The 17,182-nt window shown below is 38.8% G+C and overlaps 1 protein-coding gene across 5 annotated transcripts in view; it reads right to left on the reverse strand.

Annotated features, from left to right (window-relative positions):
- The window catches only part of MAP7 (microtubule associated protein 7), a 229,222-nt gene that overhangs the window by 12,629 nt on the left and 199,411 nt on the right, over positions 1-17,182 (reverse strand). For all 5 annotated transcript variants that reach the window (XM_072637682.1, XM_072637681.1, XM_072637678.1 and 2 more), the window contains exons 11-16: positions 9,813-9,993; positions 8,722-8,905; positions 6,767-6,868; positions 6,049-6,099; positions 5,886-5,943; positions 3,251-3,338 (exon numbers count right to left, since the gene is read on the reverse strand). In XM_072637682.1, the coding sequence (XP_072493783.1) occupies positions 3,251-3,338; positions 5,886-5,943; positions 6,049-6,099; positions 6,767-6,868; positions 8,722-8,905; positions 9,813-9,993 (664 nt within the window). The remainder of the gene's footprint in view (positions 1-3,250; positions 3,339-5,885; positions 5,944-6,048; positions 6,100-6,766; positions 6,869-8,721; positions 8,906-9,812; positions 9,994-17,182) is intronic.

Genomic DNA, 17,182 nt, shown 5'->3' on the forward strand with positions numbered 1-17,182 from the left:
TAGCTGTGGTGTGACCCTGGGCAAGTTATCCAAGCTCCATCTGCAAAATGGAGTCATTAGACACTGGACCACTGATTCATACTTTTTTGAAAGTAATTAAACCAGTTACAGATCCACCTAATATTTCTCCATCATGCCTGTAAAATGCCATGTTGCAACAATCTGTGGATTTCAGTCCATAAACATTATGCCTAGTCTTTAGGTTTCATAATCTTGTTTAAAAAAAAACCAAACAATCTAAAACCCAAGGAAGATATGGAGTGATTTATGTTCATAGACCGATGTTGATTCTCTGCAATTAATCAGTGACCACTCTTAAAAGTCACAGACTATTTGATAACCTGTTCCAGAATTTTGCTGAGGATAGAACCAATCAGAACCTTAGAATACAGTGACATAGCCTACAAAATACATTATCCCCTTGACCATGAAGAGAATGTCTGTTAGGCATGGAAAGTTACATATCAAGCAGATAACATTTTTTTTTTTTGAATGACTCTCCCAAAATGCTTTCTGGCTTTGACAAAAGGCTCAGTATTATTAATCTGATTATTATCCCAATGTTATATAATTAAGCCTAAGGCTTGCTTTACCCGTAAAGAATCACACGGCAAATTCTTTGAAGCAAGGATAAAACCATACTAATGGAATAAAGACTTGGTTAATGTATAATTTAGTTCATTTATTAGCCAAATATTAAAACTATTACTGTATCCTGCATCTCCTCCTCTTTTAAGTATGGAGTTCTTTGAACACTTTGGAATCTGCGCTTTTATTTTTCAGTTAAAACATTAAGGATTTTCTTAAAAAAATCAGATAATATGTGACAGTCATTGAAAGGCAAGTATGTTGTTATATTATAGAAATCAAGGTGTGTGTTAGACTGAGAAAAAGCTAGTGCCTAATATATGCCAAAGGTAATTATGAACTGGCTCTGCATCATTTATTCCACACAGCCAAATGATCATTATTAATAACACTCTGAGCAGAGATAATTTTGTCAGTTTTGCAAGGAGTAACAGTTCCACAGGCAAAAAGAGATACCAACAGTGGGATGCCACCTTCCAATTAGGGTAAGTGTGTTTGTGAGAGGAAAATTATGTTTGACAGCAGAAAAAAAATCAACTACTATAAAATGATTTTAAGACCTCCAGGTCTCAACATCTTCTAATGGTTTGAGTCTTGGCTATAGAAAACAAAAGCCCCTACTACATTGGGATAATATACTCAGAGGGATTATTTTAGATGCTTCAGAAATGAATTCTAGAAATCAGAAAAATGCTAGACAAAACCTTGTTAGTTATCAGCCTTTGCTTAGTTATAGTTCAGAAAGGGGTGTTGATATTTTCAACAGCATTATTAAATATTTCTATAAATTCTCAAACAAGCACAGAATATGTTGGGGCCATTTTATAACTGAAAAAAACGTGGCTGTAAATATTATTGATATTAGTGCACAGGAGGTGAAAAGGACATGAACTCCATGTAACCTGGAGTATTTTGCAGATCACATGTCTATTGTTGGCAGTTAATTGCTATCACCTGCCCTCTCTTAGCTAAGAGGCACTGCCATCAATGTACCGTATAAATGTGGGCTTCTTAAATTACTCTAATTGTACAAATTTTTGAATCACTCTAATGTAATCTGGCATCATTCAAGGTTGACAGATCACTGAAGAGAATGAATATGGCCCTGGTGAAGTTGGGGCTTGAAAACGAAAAAAACTAATTGGATCACCTTTTGCAGTTCCCTTTGGCATTCCAACTGCAAGATAATATATTTATTTTAATTTTATTTTATTTTCTGTAAAGGAATCAGGATTAAGTGACTTGCTCAGGATTACACAGCTAGTAAGTGGCAAGTGTCTGAGAGGGGATTTTGAACTCAGGCCCTCCTGACTCCATGGCCAGTGCTCTATCCCCTGCACTGCCTAGCTGTCCCAAGATAATATATTTAAATAGACAAATGATAAACATTTTTATTTCCTAGGAATGTAGCATTATTGGCTCACTTTATTTTGAAAATCGATGAACCCAAAATAAAGAAACATTGACTGTAAACTGCCTACTAGTCAAAATGTTCAAAGCAGCCAGGTGGTGCAGTGGATAGACCACTTGACTAGAGTCAGGAAGTCCCGAGTTCAAATTAGACCTTAGACTCTAGCTGTGTGACCCCTAGGTAAGTCACTTAACTTCTGTTAGCCTCAGTCTTCTAATCTGGCATGATGAGAAGTGAGGATATTATCCCCAATTAAAAGAAGCGAAGTTACACATTTAGGCTTCAGAAATAAACTGAAGAAATATATATTAAAAGGAGCATGGCTATGCAATACTTCTTTGAAAAGGGTCCAGGGATTTTACTGGACTGCAAGGATAGTGATAACACATCCTGCCCAGCATGAGTGTGAGGATAAAATCAGATGCGATACCTTTCAAGTGCTATAAATTCTAGCTGTTGTTACTAGTATTATCATTATTAATCAATAAACATGTATTAAGTACCTACTATGTGTTGGGGATACAAAAAAGGGCAAAGGACAGTCCTTGCCCTCAAAGAGCATCTAATCTAATTATTATTGAAAAGAAAATAATTTTTATGGAGTCTTCAGTGAAGTTGATAACTTCAAAAGAATAATCAATAAGTATTCACTCAATGCCTGCCTTGTGCCAGGAGACCCAAAGACAAAATGAAACAGTCCGTGCTCTCAAGTCTATTAAGGGGATAGAAAGTGCATATATAAATAAGAATAAATGAGGCGGGGAAATGAGGTTGTACTTGAATCAAGTCTTGAAGGCAGCTGGAGGGTCCAGTAGGTAAAGGAGAGATAATATGTGTAAAAGCACATACAAATTTTACTGATTGTTATAGTTAGTGTTGCTGTTAGTCTAGGCATGGGAGCAGTCCATGCAGAAAAGAGTAATTTCAGTTAAAAAATTTCATAAACCATACCAAGGTCACAGGATTTGTTGTGAGGATGGAATGAAGCAGCATATGTAAACTCTTCGTAAATCTCAAAGCATTACATAGATTCTAGCTTTTACTATTTTCTTTTGTCATTAGGGAAATGGAAACTTTTTTCTTTCATGAGCCAAGAAAACAAAAAGACAAAAAATACAAGGTCAGATTTCTTTTTAAGAATGCCTAGGAAAGATATATGTGATACATAGTTGCCAAAAAGAAAAAGTCTCACTTGTGGCAAAAATAATTTTTCCAGGGCCCCCAAAGTCTCCACTGCTCACTTTGACTCACCTGTCCATGGTCATTGTTGGCTGGTGTGGGCTGGTCACTGGTTCTCCATTCTGTGAAGAGTCTGTCACACATGGAAGTGGTGATAACCCTAGGTATTTCAACAGAGATGAAGAAATCAGAATTAAGAAAAAAAACAAACCAAGCCTCTGGTTAACACACACATACAGAGACGCTTATGTGTGTATCCACCCAACAAAGCCAAATGAAATGGGATAATGTGCTATATCCACAGAAATTATAGTTTTCTAGCAAGAAATGTATGATATGCTAAAACAGAAACAATTGTGTGCTTTTTCATTAAGACTATGTCATAAACATGGAAGTAATGTAACCCTCAAAAGGCCTGGACTTGATAAGCCATTCCTTCACATTTCAGGGCAAGTCATCAAAAACAGAAATTTTAAAAACTTGAGATATTTGTTTTGAACTCTTAAGATCTCATAAGGTAGGAGTTTTTATTCCCAAGTGTGCCACCCTAAGGTTTAGCATGATGAGAGCTTAATCTGGAGCCAATGATATCAACCACTGAGAAACCTGATCCCAGAATTTAGGGGAAGATTCAAAGGCCTGCAGCTGTCTACTCATAGACTGAGCCAACCAGGTAGCAAAGTTTCAAGCAAATCCGCAGCTGCTTTTGGCTAACGTTGTAAATAAGCGAACAACGTGGCAATTTCAGAGGGTTCATTTTGCAATCCAGCACAGGTTTAAGTGCCAGGTGGAAAGCAAAGCTGTAGGAGCTGCAGAGACCCTGGGAACTGGAGTCACAAAGCACGGGGAGGCTGAAGCCACGGAAATTCACAAAGCAGGGAACACCCAGAATATCAGAAGTGTGCAACAGATCTTAGTGGAACCTATTGATGTTCTGAGCATCGTCGTCAACAATTAGATTTACAGGGTAAGGACAGACTTGGATAAATGACACTCAGAGATAATCTACAAGCTCCATTTCTGTCAAGGGTTTTAACGCCTTCCCATGCGCACACGTATGGCCATATACGGATGTGTATACACATATCTATATATGCACACCTCTGTATGAACATGTGCACATGTACATATGTATATACAAACTTCATACATATACACACATACATCTACACATAGATATCTAGCTACATAGAAACTTCATCCTATTAGTAAAATGGGATGAAGAGAACACTCAGACTCAAACAAAAGGAGGTGGCAATCTCTGTTTCTCAAAAAAAGAAAAAAGGGCCTGGATATGAGGAACTTTTCCTAGAGATCACCAGTGGCCCTTGCACCCCCAACATTTCCAAATTCCAGGTCCACTGTTGGCTAGAGCCTCTGCCACAGGCCATGAGAGTTCACATTTAGATTCAAAGAACATTAACCATCTGCCTTCTATATGCAGAGCAATATACTCGGCACTGGGTGAGAGACAAAACTGAGACAGGATATATGGCCTGGGTCCTCCTGGAGTTTACAGGCTAGTGTTTTAAGCTTAGGGGCATCCCCTCTTCTGTTGGCCAGGAAGCTGGAGGTAGTGCAAAGGGAAGAAAAAGGCTATATGGAGTGGGGGTGGAGGGAGGAAGAGAGAGAGAGGAATTGTATGGTGGAGGGATATGTGTGTTAATGCCTTTTTTCCTCAGAAGCTATTACTTTTTTTGTTTTTTGTTTTTTTTTTTTGAGGCAATTGAGGTTAAGTTACTTGCCTCGGGTCACACAGCTAGTCAGTATCAAGTGTCTGAGGCCAGATTTGAATGCAGGTCCTCCTAACTCTAGGGCCAGTGTTCTATCCATTGCACAGCCTAGCTGCCCCAGCTGTTACCTTTTAAAATATTCCTATAATACTTTTGACATACATTATGGGTCAAATGGGCTTTGGCAGGCTGGCTTGGGAACCTAACCTTCAGATATAGCACTGTTTCAATGGGAAAATGCCTCCTAAAAGCTCATTTATAGAAGTTTGCTCTCTCAGAATAAAATCTACTTATAATTAAGGACTGCCTGCATTTAAGAACTTCTGTTAAGAACTCCAACAAATTCTTAATTACGAAATTGTCCTAATGTCAGAAAAATAGTCAACCCAGGCAGACCTTTTTTAGACATCAGCCTCAAGCACACATTGCCCAAATAAGCAGGTTAAAAAGTTCTTGGAGATGAAGAATGTTTTGATGTTCCATTTCAGGGTAAGTGGCAAATGAAATTTCAGTTAACACAAAAGAGACCTTTGTTCTTAACTTGCATTTAGTTCATTTAAAAGAATGGCAACGACCTTTCCTTCCCTAGAAGTGTCCTGTAGTGGTCAAGATTCTACTATGACAGTGATGTTGGTGACCTCTAAGAACTCTTCCAATTGAGATATTACATGATTTCAAAGTTTTGATTTTTTTTTTAAACAACAAAAAACTTCTCGAAGACTGCATGAATATACAACTTCTAAATTCATCTATCTGGTGGTAGAGTAAAAAGAAAATTGAACCCAGGGGACTTGGGTTTAAATCCCAGCTCTGTAACTATCTATATGATCCTAGGCAAATCACAGATTCCTTGGGCCTCAATTTTTCTATAAAGTGAAAGGGATGGTTTTTATGATCTTTGGAGTCTCCTCCACTCTAAACATGTGATCCTGTGATATTTCTGGGTGTCTCTGAGAGTATAGAGAAGTAAATACCTGCTTCACCTGTAGTGTCTCCCTTGGCTATGTCTCCATTTCTCTGGTCACTAGCTTTCTACAAAAGAAAATACATTATTTTATAAACGAAAGTAATAATGGAAAACAAGCAAAGAAAAAATTAACCTGCTCTAAGTCAGTTAGGAAAAAACAGTGTCATTACCTTATCTGTAGCTTCTGTTCGCCTGGTTCTTTTCATAATTTCTTCAAGTCGCTACCAGGGAAGAAACAGTAAGCCAGAGTTAGATATGGAAACAGAAAGAGCCCAGCACATTTTACAAATGAAGCAAATCAGTGATCTCTTCAGACCTTTGTGCTCTTTTCGAAGCAAACAATAACTGTGGCCCAAATGTGTGCCAGGACTGTGCTCACATGTTAAAATGTACATCAATATCTTTTTTTATATCACTTTCTTTTCCAAATAGGCACCTCTCTCTTCCCCTACTCAGTGAGATAATTGTTATAACAAAGAAAGAGGGGGAGAAAAAGCAATTCAGGAAAACAAACAAACACACCAGTCATCTCTAGCAATATATGCAATACTCCCTAAATGTAGTCCCCCAGCTCTGCCAAGAATGGACAGAGGTCCCACACAAGGTATTAAGCAGAAGAGAGTAAGCAGAGTAAGAGTCTCACTTATAAGTTGCGGAGTTAGGTTAGATACAGCCAACAACATCCTTACAGTGATGGTTGCTAAGCATTGGGATGGATTATTAATGAAATGAGAAAAGGTTCTTATTTTCCTGGGACTGTTGAACAGTGGTTTTCTTTAGGGGTCAGGAATGGAGAAGTGGTTTCCTCTAGACCCCCTCCAGATCTGAAAGTCTATAGAAAATATAAGTAGCCAGAACACTTGTGTGCAAATTTGCTGTAAGCGGTACCTTCTTCCTTTCCAAGCGGGCCTGCTCTTCTCTTTGGAAATGCTTTTCTCGTTCTTGTCGAACCCTCTCAGCTTCCTCTCGTAGACGGGCTTCTTCTTCTCTCTGAAGGGAAAGAGAGTCTTTTGTTTTACCACCAAATGGGAGATTTTTTACCTCCTTCCAGCAACTTCATAGAGATACAATGAGGGTAAAGCAGAAGAAAAGATGGAAAGATTAAGTGCCGTGCCTGGGGTCAGGAAGATCTGAGTTCAATTTTGGCCTCAGATACCTACTATGAGACTGGGCAAATCACTTTACCCTGTCTGCCTCAGTTTCCTCATCTGTCAAATAAGCTGGAGAAGGAAATGGCAAATCACTCCAAATAGGGTTGTGAAGAGTCAGATATGACTGAAAAATGGCTGAACAACACTGTATGTGTTGATAACAATGAAAAATACAATAATTTCCTTTTGGGATTATTATTTGAACTCTGACACAGGATCATAGATTTAGGGCTAGAAGGGACCTTCGAGGTAATCTAGTCCAACTACTTCTTTTTAAAGATGAAGAAATATAGAGGTTAAGTGACTTGCCCAAGATCACACAAGAAATGACACAGAGACTCTGGTCCTCTGACTCCAAAGTCAGCAATCTTTCCACTCTCCCATGATGCCTCCTATAAATAAGAACAATGGCAGCAGTGGTAACAACAATTATAATAACACTTTTTTTTAATGAACCTGAGACAGAAGAGAAGGCCACTTGGGAGCTTTTACCCCTTTGAAAACACGCTCTCCTAGCAAGGACTAGTTTATCTGTCAGATTTATGGAGAATGGAAGAATTTATGACCAAAGAGAGATAAAGAACATTATAAAGTGCAGAATGGATAATTTTGATTACATTAAATTGAAAAGTTTTTTTCACAAACAAACCCAATGCAACCAAGATTAGGAAGGAAGCAGAAAACTGGGACAGAATTTTTACAACTAGTATCTCTGATGACAGCCTCACTTTACAAGATTCCAAATCATTCCCCAGTTGATAAATGGTCAAAAGATGTGAACAAGCTGTTTTCAGAGGAAGAAATTAAAGCTATCAACAGTCATATGAAAAAATGCTCTAAATCACTATTGATTAGAGATATACAAATCAAAACAACTCTGAAGTGCCACATCAGACCTATCAGATTGACTAACATGACAAAACAGGAAAATGATAAATGTTGGAGATGTGGGAAACAACCATTGTGGAGATCTATTTGGAAGTTTGCCCAAAGAGCTATAAAAATGTGCATACCCTTGGACCCAGCAATGCTGATTCTAGGGCTGTATTCCAAAGAGATCATAAAAATGGGAAAAAGACCTACATGTACAAAAATATTTATAGCAGCTCTCTTTGTGGAGGCCAAAAACTAGAAATTGAGGGGATGCTTATCAATTGGGGAATGGCTGAACAGGTTGTGGTATATGAATGTAATGGAATACTCTTGTGCTATAAGAAAGGATGAGCAGGCAGATTTCAGAAAAACCTGGAAAGATTTACATGAACTGATGCTGAGTGAAATGAGCAGAACCAGGAGAACCTTATACACAGTAAAAGTTACAGTGTGTGAGGAATGTCTTTGATAGACTTATCCCTTCACAGGACCTAAAACGTTTCCAAAGAACTCGTGATGGAAAATGCCATCCACATCCAGAGAAAGAACTATGGAGTCTTGAATGCAGAGTGAAACAAACTATTTTCTTTCTCATGGTTCCTTCCATTCATTCTAATTCTTCTATACAACAACTAATGTGGAAACATGTTTAATAGGAATGTATATGTAGAACCTATATTGGTTTGCAGGCTGTCTTGGGGGGGTGATAGGGGAGAGAGGGGGAGAAAATTGAAAACCTATGGAAGTGAATGTTGAAGGCTAAAAATAAACAAATTAAGAAAACAGAAAACATGCCTCCCCTTCCTAGGGCCCACATACCTGTTTCTGCACCCGCTCCATTTCTTCTTTTTCTCGTCGTTCTCGCTCTTCCACTTGCCGGCGCAGCTGTTCTACCCTCTCCCGGGCCTGTTCTTGCTCTCTCTCAGCCTCTAGCCTTCGGGCTTCCTCCTCTCGACGAGCTCTTTCTTCAGCTACCCTCTGAGCTAATTCCTCCTTCTTCCTCCTAGGAATAAACAGGACAAAAAGTCGCCTGAAGGAGGACTGGGCGGTGGTTTATCACAAAGACAATTTACTGATGTGGCTGGCAGTCCAAAGGGAACAGGTTCCCTGATATACCTTGCAGGAGGTCACAAAGGTTCAGAGATTGCACTGTCTTTCAAAGTTGAGCTTTATCTAATTCTATGCTTCTTCAGTCACTGAGGCCTCAAAAGGTTAAGTGATAAAGTGTCAAAGCTGGGTTTTGAAGCTAAGGTCTGCTGACCTGAAGTCAGCACTTCTTACACTATGCCATGCTGGGGTCCAAGGTTAGGCACTTCCATAATTCCTGGCCAAAGTTAGACAGTCTTTCCCTATGGGACAGGGGCAAGCTAACTAGCTTATATGAGGAATGAATTTGTTGACTTTAACTCATTGGTATCTTGGGATAATGTCTGAGCAAACTGCCACGGGAATGGAACATTTAAGTTTTTCCATGTAAGTTAGAAGTTTCTTTATAGGAAGACAATTTGTATTTATTTTATATATTAAAAAAAATACCAAATGGATAAATGAATACTACTTATTAATACTTCTGAAGTAGCTAACTTGGACTTGGAATCAGGAAGACCTGAGTTCAAATGCTGCTTCAGACACTAGTTGCATGACTCTGAGTAAGTCATTTAAACAATCCCAGCCTCAGTTTTCTCATCTGTAAAATGGGGGTCATAATGGCACCTCCCTTCAAAGGTTTTTGTAAGGATCAAATGACACAATACATGTAAAGTGCTTTGTAACTTTAGAGCACTATGTAAATGCCTGATCTCTTCCTTTTTAAAACTTAGTTTATATCAGTGTTTAAGGCTTAGTCCATTAATCGCTCAGATGTGACTTTAGGGCAGACCCTTACTCAAAAAGCAACTCTGCCCTTTTACCTTTCAAGCTCTTCCCTCTCCTTCTTTTCCTGTTCTTCCTTCTCTCTCTGTTCCCGAGCTAGCCGCCTCTTCTCGGCCAGCAGTCTTGTGGCCTCCTCTGGGTCAGTGGTCCCTGCAGAGGTCTTCCCCAAGCCAGAAGAGGGTACGGTGGATGGCAGGGATGGTCCTGATGCTGGAGCAGCTGCTCAATCAAAGGAATAGAATTCAATGGAGACAAATCCCATAAAACAAAATGGACCAAACAGCCCAGAGACCCTAAGTTTACAATTCGGTGTCCTAAAAGAAAATGGTAAATGAAGATTGTGAGGTTTTGAGGACCTGCTGCAAAATTTTATCCCTGTATCTGGCCAATAAATAACAAAAAAAAGGCTCCTTGAGAAACACACACATTTCTCATTTTTCCTTAAACAAGGTCTTATTTGCAAACAATTCAATCAGGTACAGAACTGTACAGAGTAGAAGATAATTTCCCATTTTCTCATTTCTTCTTTGATCTTCAGTTTGATATCTAATAATTACTAATTTACTGTGGTCTAGATAATAATCCTTAGCATTCTTGCCATGGAGACATTATAACTGGAATCATGTCATAATGATCCAAGAATAAGAGGCACTGTCTTCCTACTTCTCATGCTGTTACCAGGAAGGAGCTGGGTATGGCCAAAGAGCACACAACATATGTGGATCCCACACCGCCATCTCCATTCATTTGACTGAGAAACAAGCAACACCCAACAACTCAAATTTCAAGGTTCTTTCACCAGAGCCAAGCTAGAGTCACAGGAGATGTAAAAAGAAACTCCTTACTACTCACTGTACCCTCCTATCCCCTACACAAGAGTCCAGAGGCCATGCTCCAATATAAGATGAAAAAGGAAATTGGGGATCCAGTATGGATCCATGTTGTATCCACATCAGAAATGTCAAAGACAAGGAGGCCCCCAGGCTGCTAGCAACACAACCAACTGAGTCCCTGACTAGATTAAAATGGAATTGGGAAATATTTAATAAAATAAAAATACAATAGAACATACATAACATAACTGCATGGTTTCCTAAGTCAATATGCAGCCCACAGGGATCCTAATTCTACTGTTTAATGGCCCTGGTGATATCTGTTTCTATATAAGTTTGACATCACTGCTCTACACTATCTATGATCAAATCACACGTCACAGTGAGGTTCTAGCATCATGTCATCTCTGGTAGCTATCAACTTTAGTGTGCCCTGTGGTTGCTGGTGGTATAGAGGATACAAGAAGTCATCTCAGGGAGATGCGAATTCAAATCCTGCCTCAAACACCCACCAGCCTTGTGACTCTGGACAAACCACCTAGCTTTTCTTAGCCTCAGTTTGTTCATCTGTGAGATGGAGATAATGATAGCACCTACCTCACATGGTTGCTATGATGCTCAAGTGAGATTTGTAAAATGTTTTGCAAACTATAAAACACTCTAGAAACATTAGCTATATTATAATATCTTTCCCCCACATCTAGGATTATTTGTCATTTACTTTCACTTTACTATAAGCTCTTCTGCTGACTGCATTCTGTATTCTTCTTGAAAACAGAAATCGTGTCTCTTTATTTTTAGGAAAAATAAGCACCCAGCACACACATGCTTAGAGGCTGAAGAGGGAATAAGTATTTGTTGAACAAATGAACGTGCACACACTACCTTCTTGTTTTTTTCATCTCTCACTGCGTTCCCACATAAATAAGCATTCGATTCTTTTTTTTCCCCTCTGGCAACACTTCTTTTTATGTCACTTATCCACCCTCTCACTGTCACATCCCTTCATGCCTTAATCTCTCTCTAGCATCTTCTGATGCTGAGAACTGTAAATGTGAATGTTAATACCTCCACTGGGCTCTCCAGGCCACCATGGGAATACCCTAAGTGGGAAACAAAACACAGGCAGACAGTCTTGGCTTGGTGGTTTGGCTCAATCCCCTCCTAACTCACTCTGGTGAGCATGGAGGGGGCAGGGAGGCGGGCAGAACACCATGACTCTTTGCATATTCACTTTTATGTGACTACGCCCACACAAGCAGTGAAGACTGCCCTGAAACACCATAGATAACAAATGGACATCTCCCTACTGACCGCTACTCACCCCACCTTTCTTAGTGCTCCAGGATGGATTCCAGTTTCAATTTCCTTCTTTTATTTCAATGCAACTTATAAGGACAGACTCCCACATCTCAATAATGTTGGCTTTGTTATTATAATATATAGATATATTTATATATTATTATATATGGTTTTGTTCTTTTATTATATATCACATAATTTTGTTATATGTGTATACATATACACATATACATATGTATGCATGTGTGTGCATGTATATGATTTTATACTTTTCCCCTCTAAAGTCTCATCCCAATGCTTCATCATGGGATGTTGGTGACCCTGGGTCCTCAAAGTATATCCCAGCAAAGTCTAAGTTCTAGAAAGCAAGAAAGGCTTCAAGTAATCATAAATGCTTACTTACTGACTGGTAAGAATTGATGCCTATCTTTCTAGCTAAGTTCAGAAAGTCTCCTCACCAGCATGCTTGTATGTTTCATGTGCCTCATCCTCAGCAACTCACAAAGGCACATGTAGCCACAGAGGGGTTGCAATCTTCCTCAATGGAGGGAATACCCAAACTGATTATTAAATCATTGATGCTTGAAGTACTGCGGTAACTTGCAGAAAAAGATATATCACATGCATAGAAGCTGAGTAAATTTGCCAAAGGGCATATTGGGGAGAATGACCAAGAAATATCTCAGGAATCCTGGTGGCAGTTTTAATTTTTTTCCCTATTATCCTTCATCATTAGACTCAGATTTGAAAATAGGCAAAAGAAGCAACAGATATCTTGAAACCCTTCAGGAAAGGACTGAGAGAGCATTTCCTATTCCCTCCCCTACAAGAATGGTTTTTTTTGTCCCTTAAAACTCTGAACTGCAACTCAGTGATGATCTTCAACTTTTCGATTGTGTTATCTCAGCCCAAAGACAGCAGAGTTTTCTTTCTAGTGCAACACTGAGTTTTATTAAAATGGATTTTAGATAAATCAAATTCTGATTCTGCTTTGCAAATGTTTCCCTGGCATGCAAATCTCTGTAATATCTACACAAAACTACTTGGCAATTCACCCCCCGTAACAGGAGTCTATTAGTGGGTTAATACATGCTTTCAACCTAAATGACACAGCATGGAACAGAAACAATCAGTTTTAAAAATAAAATCTGCAAATTCTGGATAAAATTCTGGATATCTCGGAAAATTGGATTTCTCTCTTAACCAAGCATTTAAGCAAGGAAGAGTTCTACTCATGTCCACATCAGAATTTTTGAACTGCATAGCTTTTGTGCAATGGAGGCGCTGAGCTGATACAAAGGATTTAAGCAGAATAAACCCATGTGCATAAGGCACCAGTATGTAAATTTAGAGTACTGCTTTGAGAAACATAGTACCCTCATTGTCAAACATTCAGTGAATCGATCAGATTTGTTACAACCTAGAAAAGGCTGGGGCCACAGTTTTGCTGCCAATTTTTTTCAGTCATGTCTGACTCTTCAGGACTCCATTTGGGGTTTTCTTGGCAAAGATACTATAGTGGTTTACTATTTCCTTCTCCAGTTCATTTGACAGATGAAGAAACTGAGGCAAACAGGATTAAGTGACTTACTCAGGGTCATCCAGACAGTAAATATCTTAGGCCACATTTGAACTCATGAAGAGGAGTCTTCCTGCCTCTAGGGCTGGCACTCTGCCTCACCACCTACCTGTCCTAGGTCCACAGTCATCCCTATAGGTTGACAGTCTAACACTTTACAATGCTTTTGCTTTATTTTTATTTATTACCATTGTTTCATTTATTCCATATCCACCAGTCTTATTCAGTACTTAGCCCAGTGCCTGGAATATAAAAGGTGCTTTATTGATTGATTTATGTTCATCTAACTTTCTCCTACTTGATTATAAACCTTTCCATTGTCTTGTATATCTATACTTAGACAGCACTGGATAAATTGTAATAACTAACATTGACATAGAACTTAAAGGTTTACAGAGTACTTAACCTATACTTCCATTCAGTCCTCACAACGATTCATTTTGTAGATGAGGAAACAGAGTTGGAAAGAGGGTAAAGCAATTTGCCTTAGTAGATTTCAAACTTAGACCTTCCTAACTCTAATTTAAGAAATATTCTATTCAACAGGCAACTTAGTTGCTTCTAAATGTTTGGTGAAGGAATGGATACGCAAATAAGACAAGTCCAACTCTTTCTAGGGTGAAAAAAAAAGAATTAATAAACCTCTCAGTGCTCTAGGCAGCTCACTAACACTGAGTTTCAGAGGAGTCAGCCTAAATTGGTGGAGGGAGTTTCTTCACTGGGAGGTCCCCAAAGGCCCAGTCCCTATCCCTAACATCACATACAGAATAATTTTAGAGCTACAACACAATAAAACAGGAGACTGAACTGGAGAGCTAAGGGTTCTATTTCTATTTCTGCCACAAACAAGCCTCAATCCCTCAGGATTTCCATTTGCATAACAAAAATTTGACAGTAGTTGCCATTTTTACAGTCTGTAACCTTATGCACATTTTCTTTACTGTGAGTATTACTACTCACAGTACCACTGATCCTATTATTGGCTCAGTACTTAGAGCCGCTATCTGGGCAAATGGCTTTTGTGCAGAAGGGGCCACCTATCCCCCAACAACTGCCACTTCAAAACCCCTGGGGGAAAAACAGGAGGTAACTTGTGATGGACAAGCAGAACAACCATCACCTTGCCCACCATCTTCCCACAGACCCTGATAGAAACAACCCAGAACCCTGAGCCCAAAAGCCTTGGGAATAGCAGTGTCCCCTCAAAGACCCAGACCTGCTTCCAACTAACCCCCAAAGCTCTATAAAGAAGGGGAGAAATCATCGTGGAGAGGGGAACCTACCTTCCTTATTACCACCAGCAACTGCTAACCAACTGTCACCAACAGGAGCCTTAGGAATGGCAGCACCCTCCCCCACCAGACTATTGGTCCTGCTTCCAGCCTAGCCTTCACAGCCATTATCTCCTGTGGAGAAAGGGCTGACCATCCTCAACAACTGCCAAACAACTGTCACTCATGAGTCTGGCAAGCCAGCCTAGCTGAAGCAGCAAAGTCAGTTCCCTCTACCCTAAATGGAGATAGCTCAGGATCCTGAACCTAAAGGCCCTAGGAAAGACAGCACATCCAATCCTCTGCCATCATCCTAGGAAACAACTCCTGTGGAAATGCCACCTAGTAACCACTCTTGCAGGTGCACAAATTGTTATATCTATGGAAGACCCAAGGAAGAAAGTCTTTATTACCCAAATCTTTGGCACTACCTAATGGTTCAACATCAGAAACTTGATGTGATTTGATCGGTGACATGAGAACAACTTCAAAAGAGGCATTACTATATTTGCCACTGTACCCTAAGGACCATGGGACTTTTCCATCTGACTTGCAGATGAAGTCTTCCTTATGTGTTGTCTTTCTAAATGGATTGAGAGCTCTTTATAAGCAGAAATTGCCTTCTTCTATTTGTATCTCCCGTGCTTAACAGAATACTGTGTACTTAGTAAGTACTTAATAAATGCTTCATTCATTCAAGTTTATGAAACCTAATACAACCCTTCCATTTTTTCCTACTTAAGAGACACATTGATCATATTGAATTAGCAAATAGGAAAACTAACAAAGCAGCTACTCAGGTGATTACCCTCTACTTTATGCTTTCTAGCAACTTCAAAAAGAAATTGAAGGAAAATGACATCATAGGACATGAGGATTTAAATCACCCTTATCTGGAAATATAAAATTTAAATTTCATATAAAAAGTTTAAATAACTTTTAAGAATATTAAAAACTCATTTTTGAAGAGCATGTAACCTAAATCCTGATTACCAGAAGTAAACACAAGTTATACTTTAATTTTGGACCTATCAAATACGTTCTACTATATGAAACTGATTCCCAAAACTTTCATAACTGTAATCGATTCTCTGTGCTAACAGAAGACAATGAAGACAAAATAGCAGATAATCCAAAATCTTTTACATTGACAGCTTTGGGACGCTGTCAGTATGGACAAAGACAGATTCAAAGATGCAAACAAATGAACAACATCAACAATAATAATGTTTTATAGCACTTTATAATTGTCAAAGCACTGTCCTATCTCATGATCCCCACAGTAATCTTCTGAGGTTGACAGGGAAACTATAGGATTACTTCTAAAATCTCTTACAGCTCTATGAGTCTATCATGGCTGTTTTATAGATAAGAAGACTGGGGCTCTGAGGGGTTAAATAATTCACCCAAGGTCATATAGCCAGCTAATGGCAGAGATGGACCTTAGCCTAGGTTTCCCACTATACTCACCTCTAAGCACTTTATGATTCAAGACAACTTGCCTTCTGGCTATTCTGTACATAAAACATCTCATCTCCCATCTTTACACTTTTTCAATAGCTGTCTTTCAGCCTGGACAAGACAAACACTTGGAATTCTTGGATTCCTTCCAGACTGAGCTCAAGAATAAGGCCTTTTTACATAAGGTCTTTCCTTGTCCTTTGTAGCTGATCCTACTGTCTCTCCTTCCTCCACCCAAGTTATCTTCGACTTGTTTTGTATATACCTACACATGTGCATGTACTATTAGAATGTAAACTCCTTTTTGCCTTGGTATCTTTGGCTTCTAGCAGAATGCCTGGCACATAGTAGATTTTTAATAAATGTTTGTTGATTAATTAAAACCTCATTCAGTAGGTCACTTGGACATTTACTATCTTGTATGACTTTGGGCAGATCACTTCACCTCTGCCTGGGTTTCCTCAACTATAAAATGGGGATAATAAAAGCACCTACCTTGCAGGGCTGTTGGGAGGATCAAATAAGAGAGTATTTGTAAAGCTCTTACCCTGGCATGTAGTAAGTGCTATATAAATGTTTATTTCTATTACTTTTCTCCTTTTCTTTATATGCATACATATACACACATATATGTATACACACATATATACATATATATTTTAAACATACATATGTAAATATATTCTCACAATGTCTATAGTATTATTGGAAAATTCAGTTTTGGAAGGAAGATCATCTGTTCCAAGAATTCCCTTTATAACATCCCCATCCAATTGTTATCTAGCCTCTACTTGATATTCTTTAATGATAGGAAATCTTTTGAGGCAGCCAGCTCTACTTTTGGACAGCTCTTTGGAATTTTTTCCTTATGAATGGCTATAACCATATTTTTGCCTATTTCTTCTAACTTTCCCTTCTGGCTTCAAGGAAATCACATACAAAGCAAGCTGAATCCCTCTTTT

Source organism: Notamacropus eugenii, chromosome 2 (genome assembly GCF_028372415.1).
Source record: "Notamacropus eugenii isolate mMacEug1 chromosome 2, mMacEug1.pri_v2, whole genome shotgun sequence".
Taxonomy (NCBI): Eukaryota; Metazoa; Chordata; class Mammalia; order Diprotodontia; family Macropodidae; genus Notamacropus; species Notamacropus eugenii.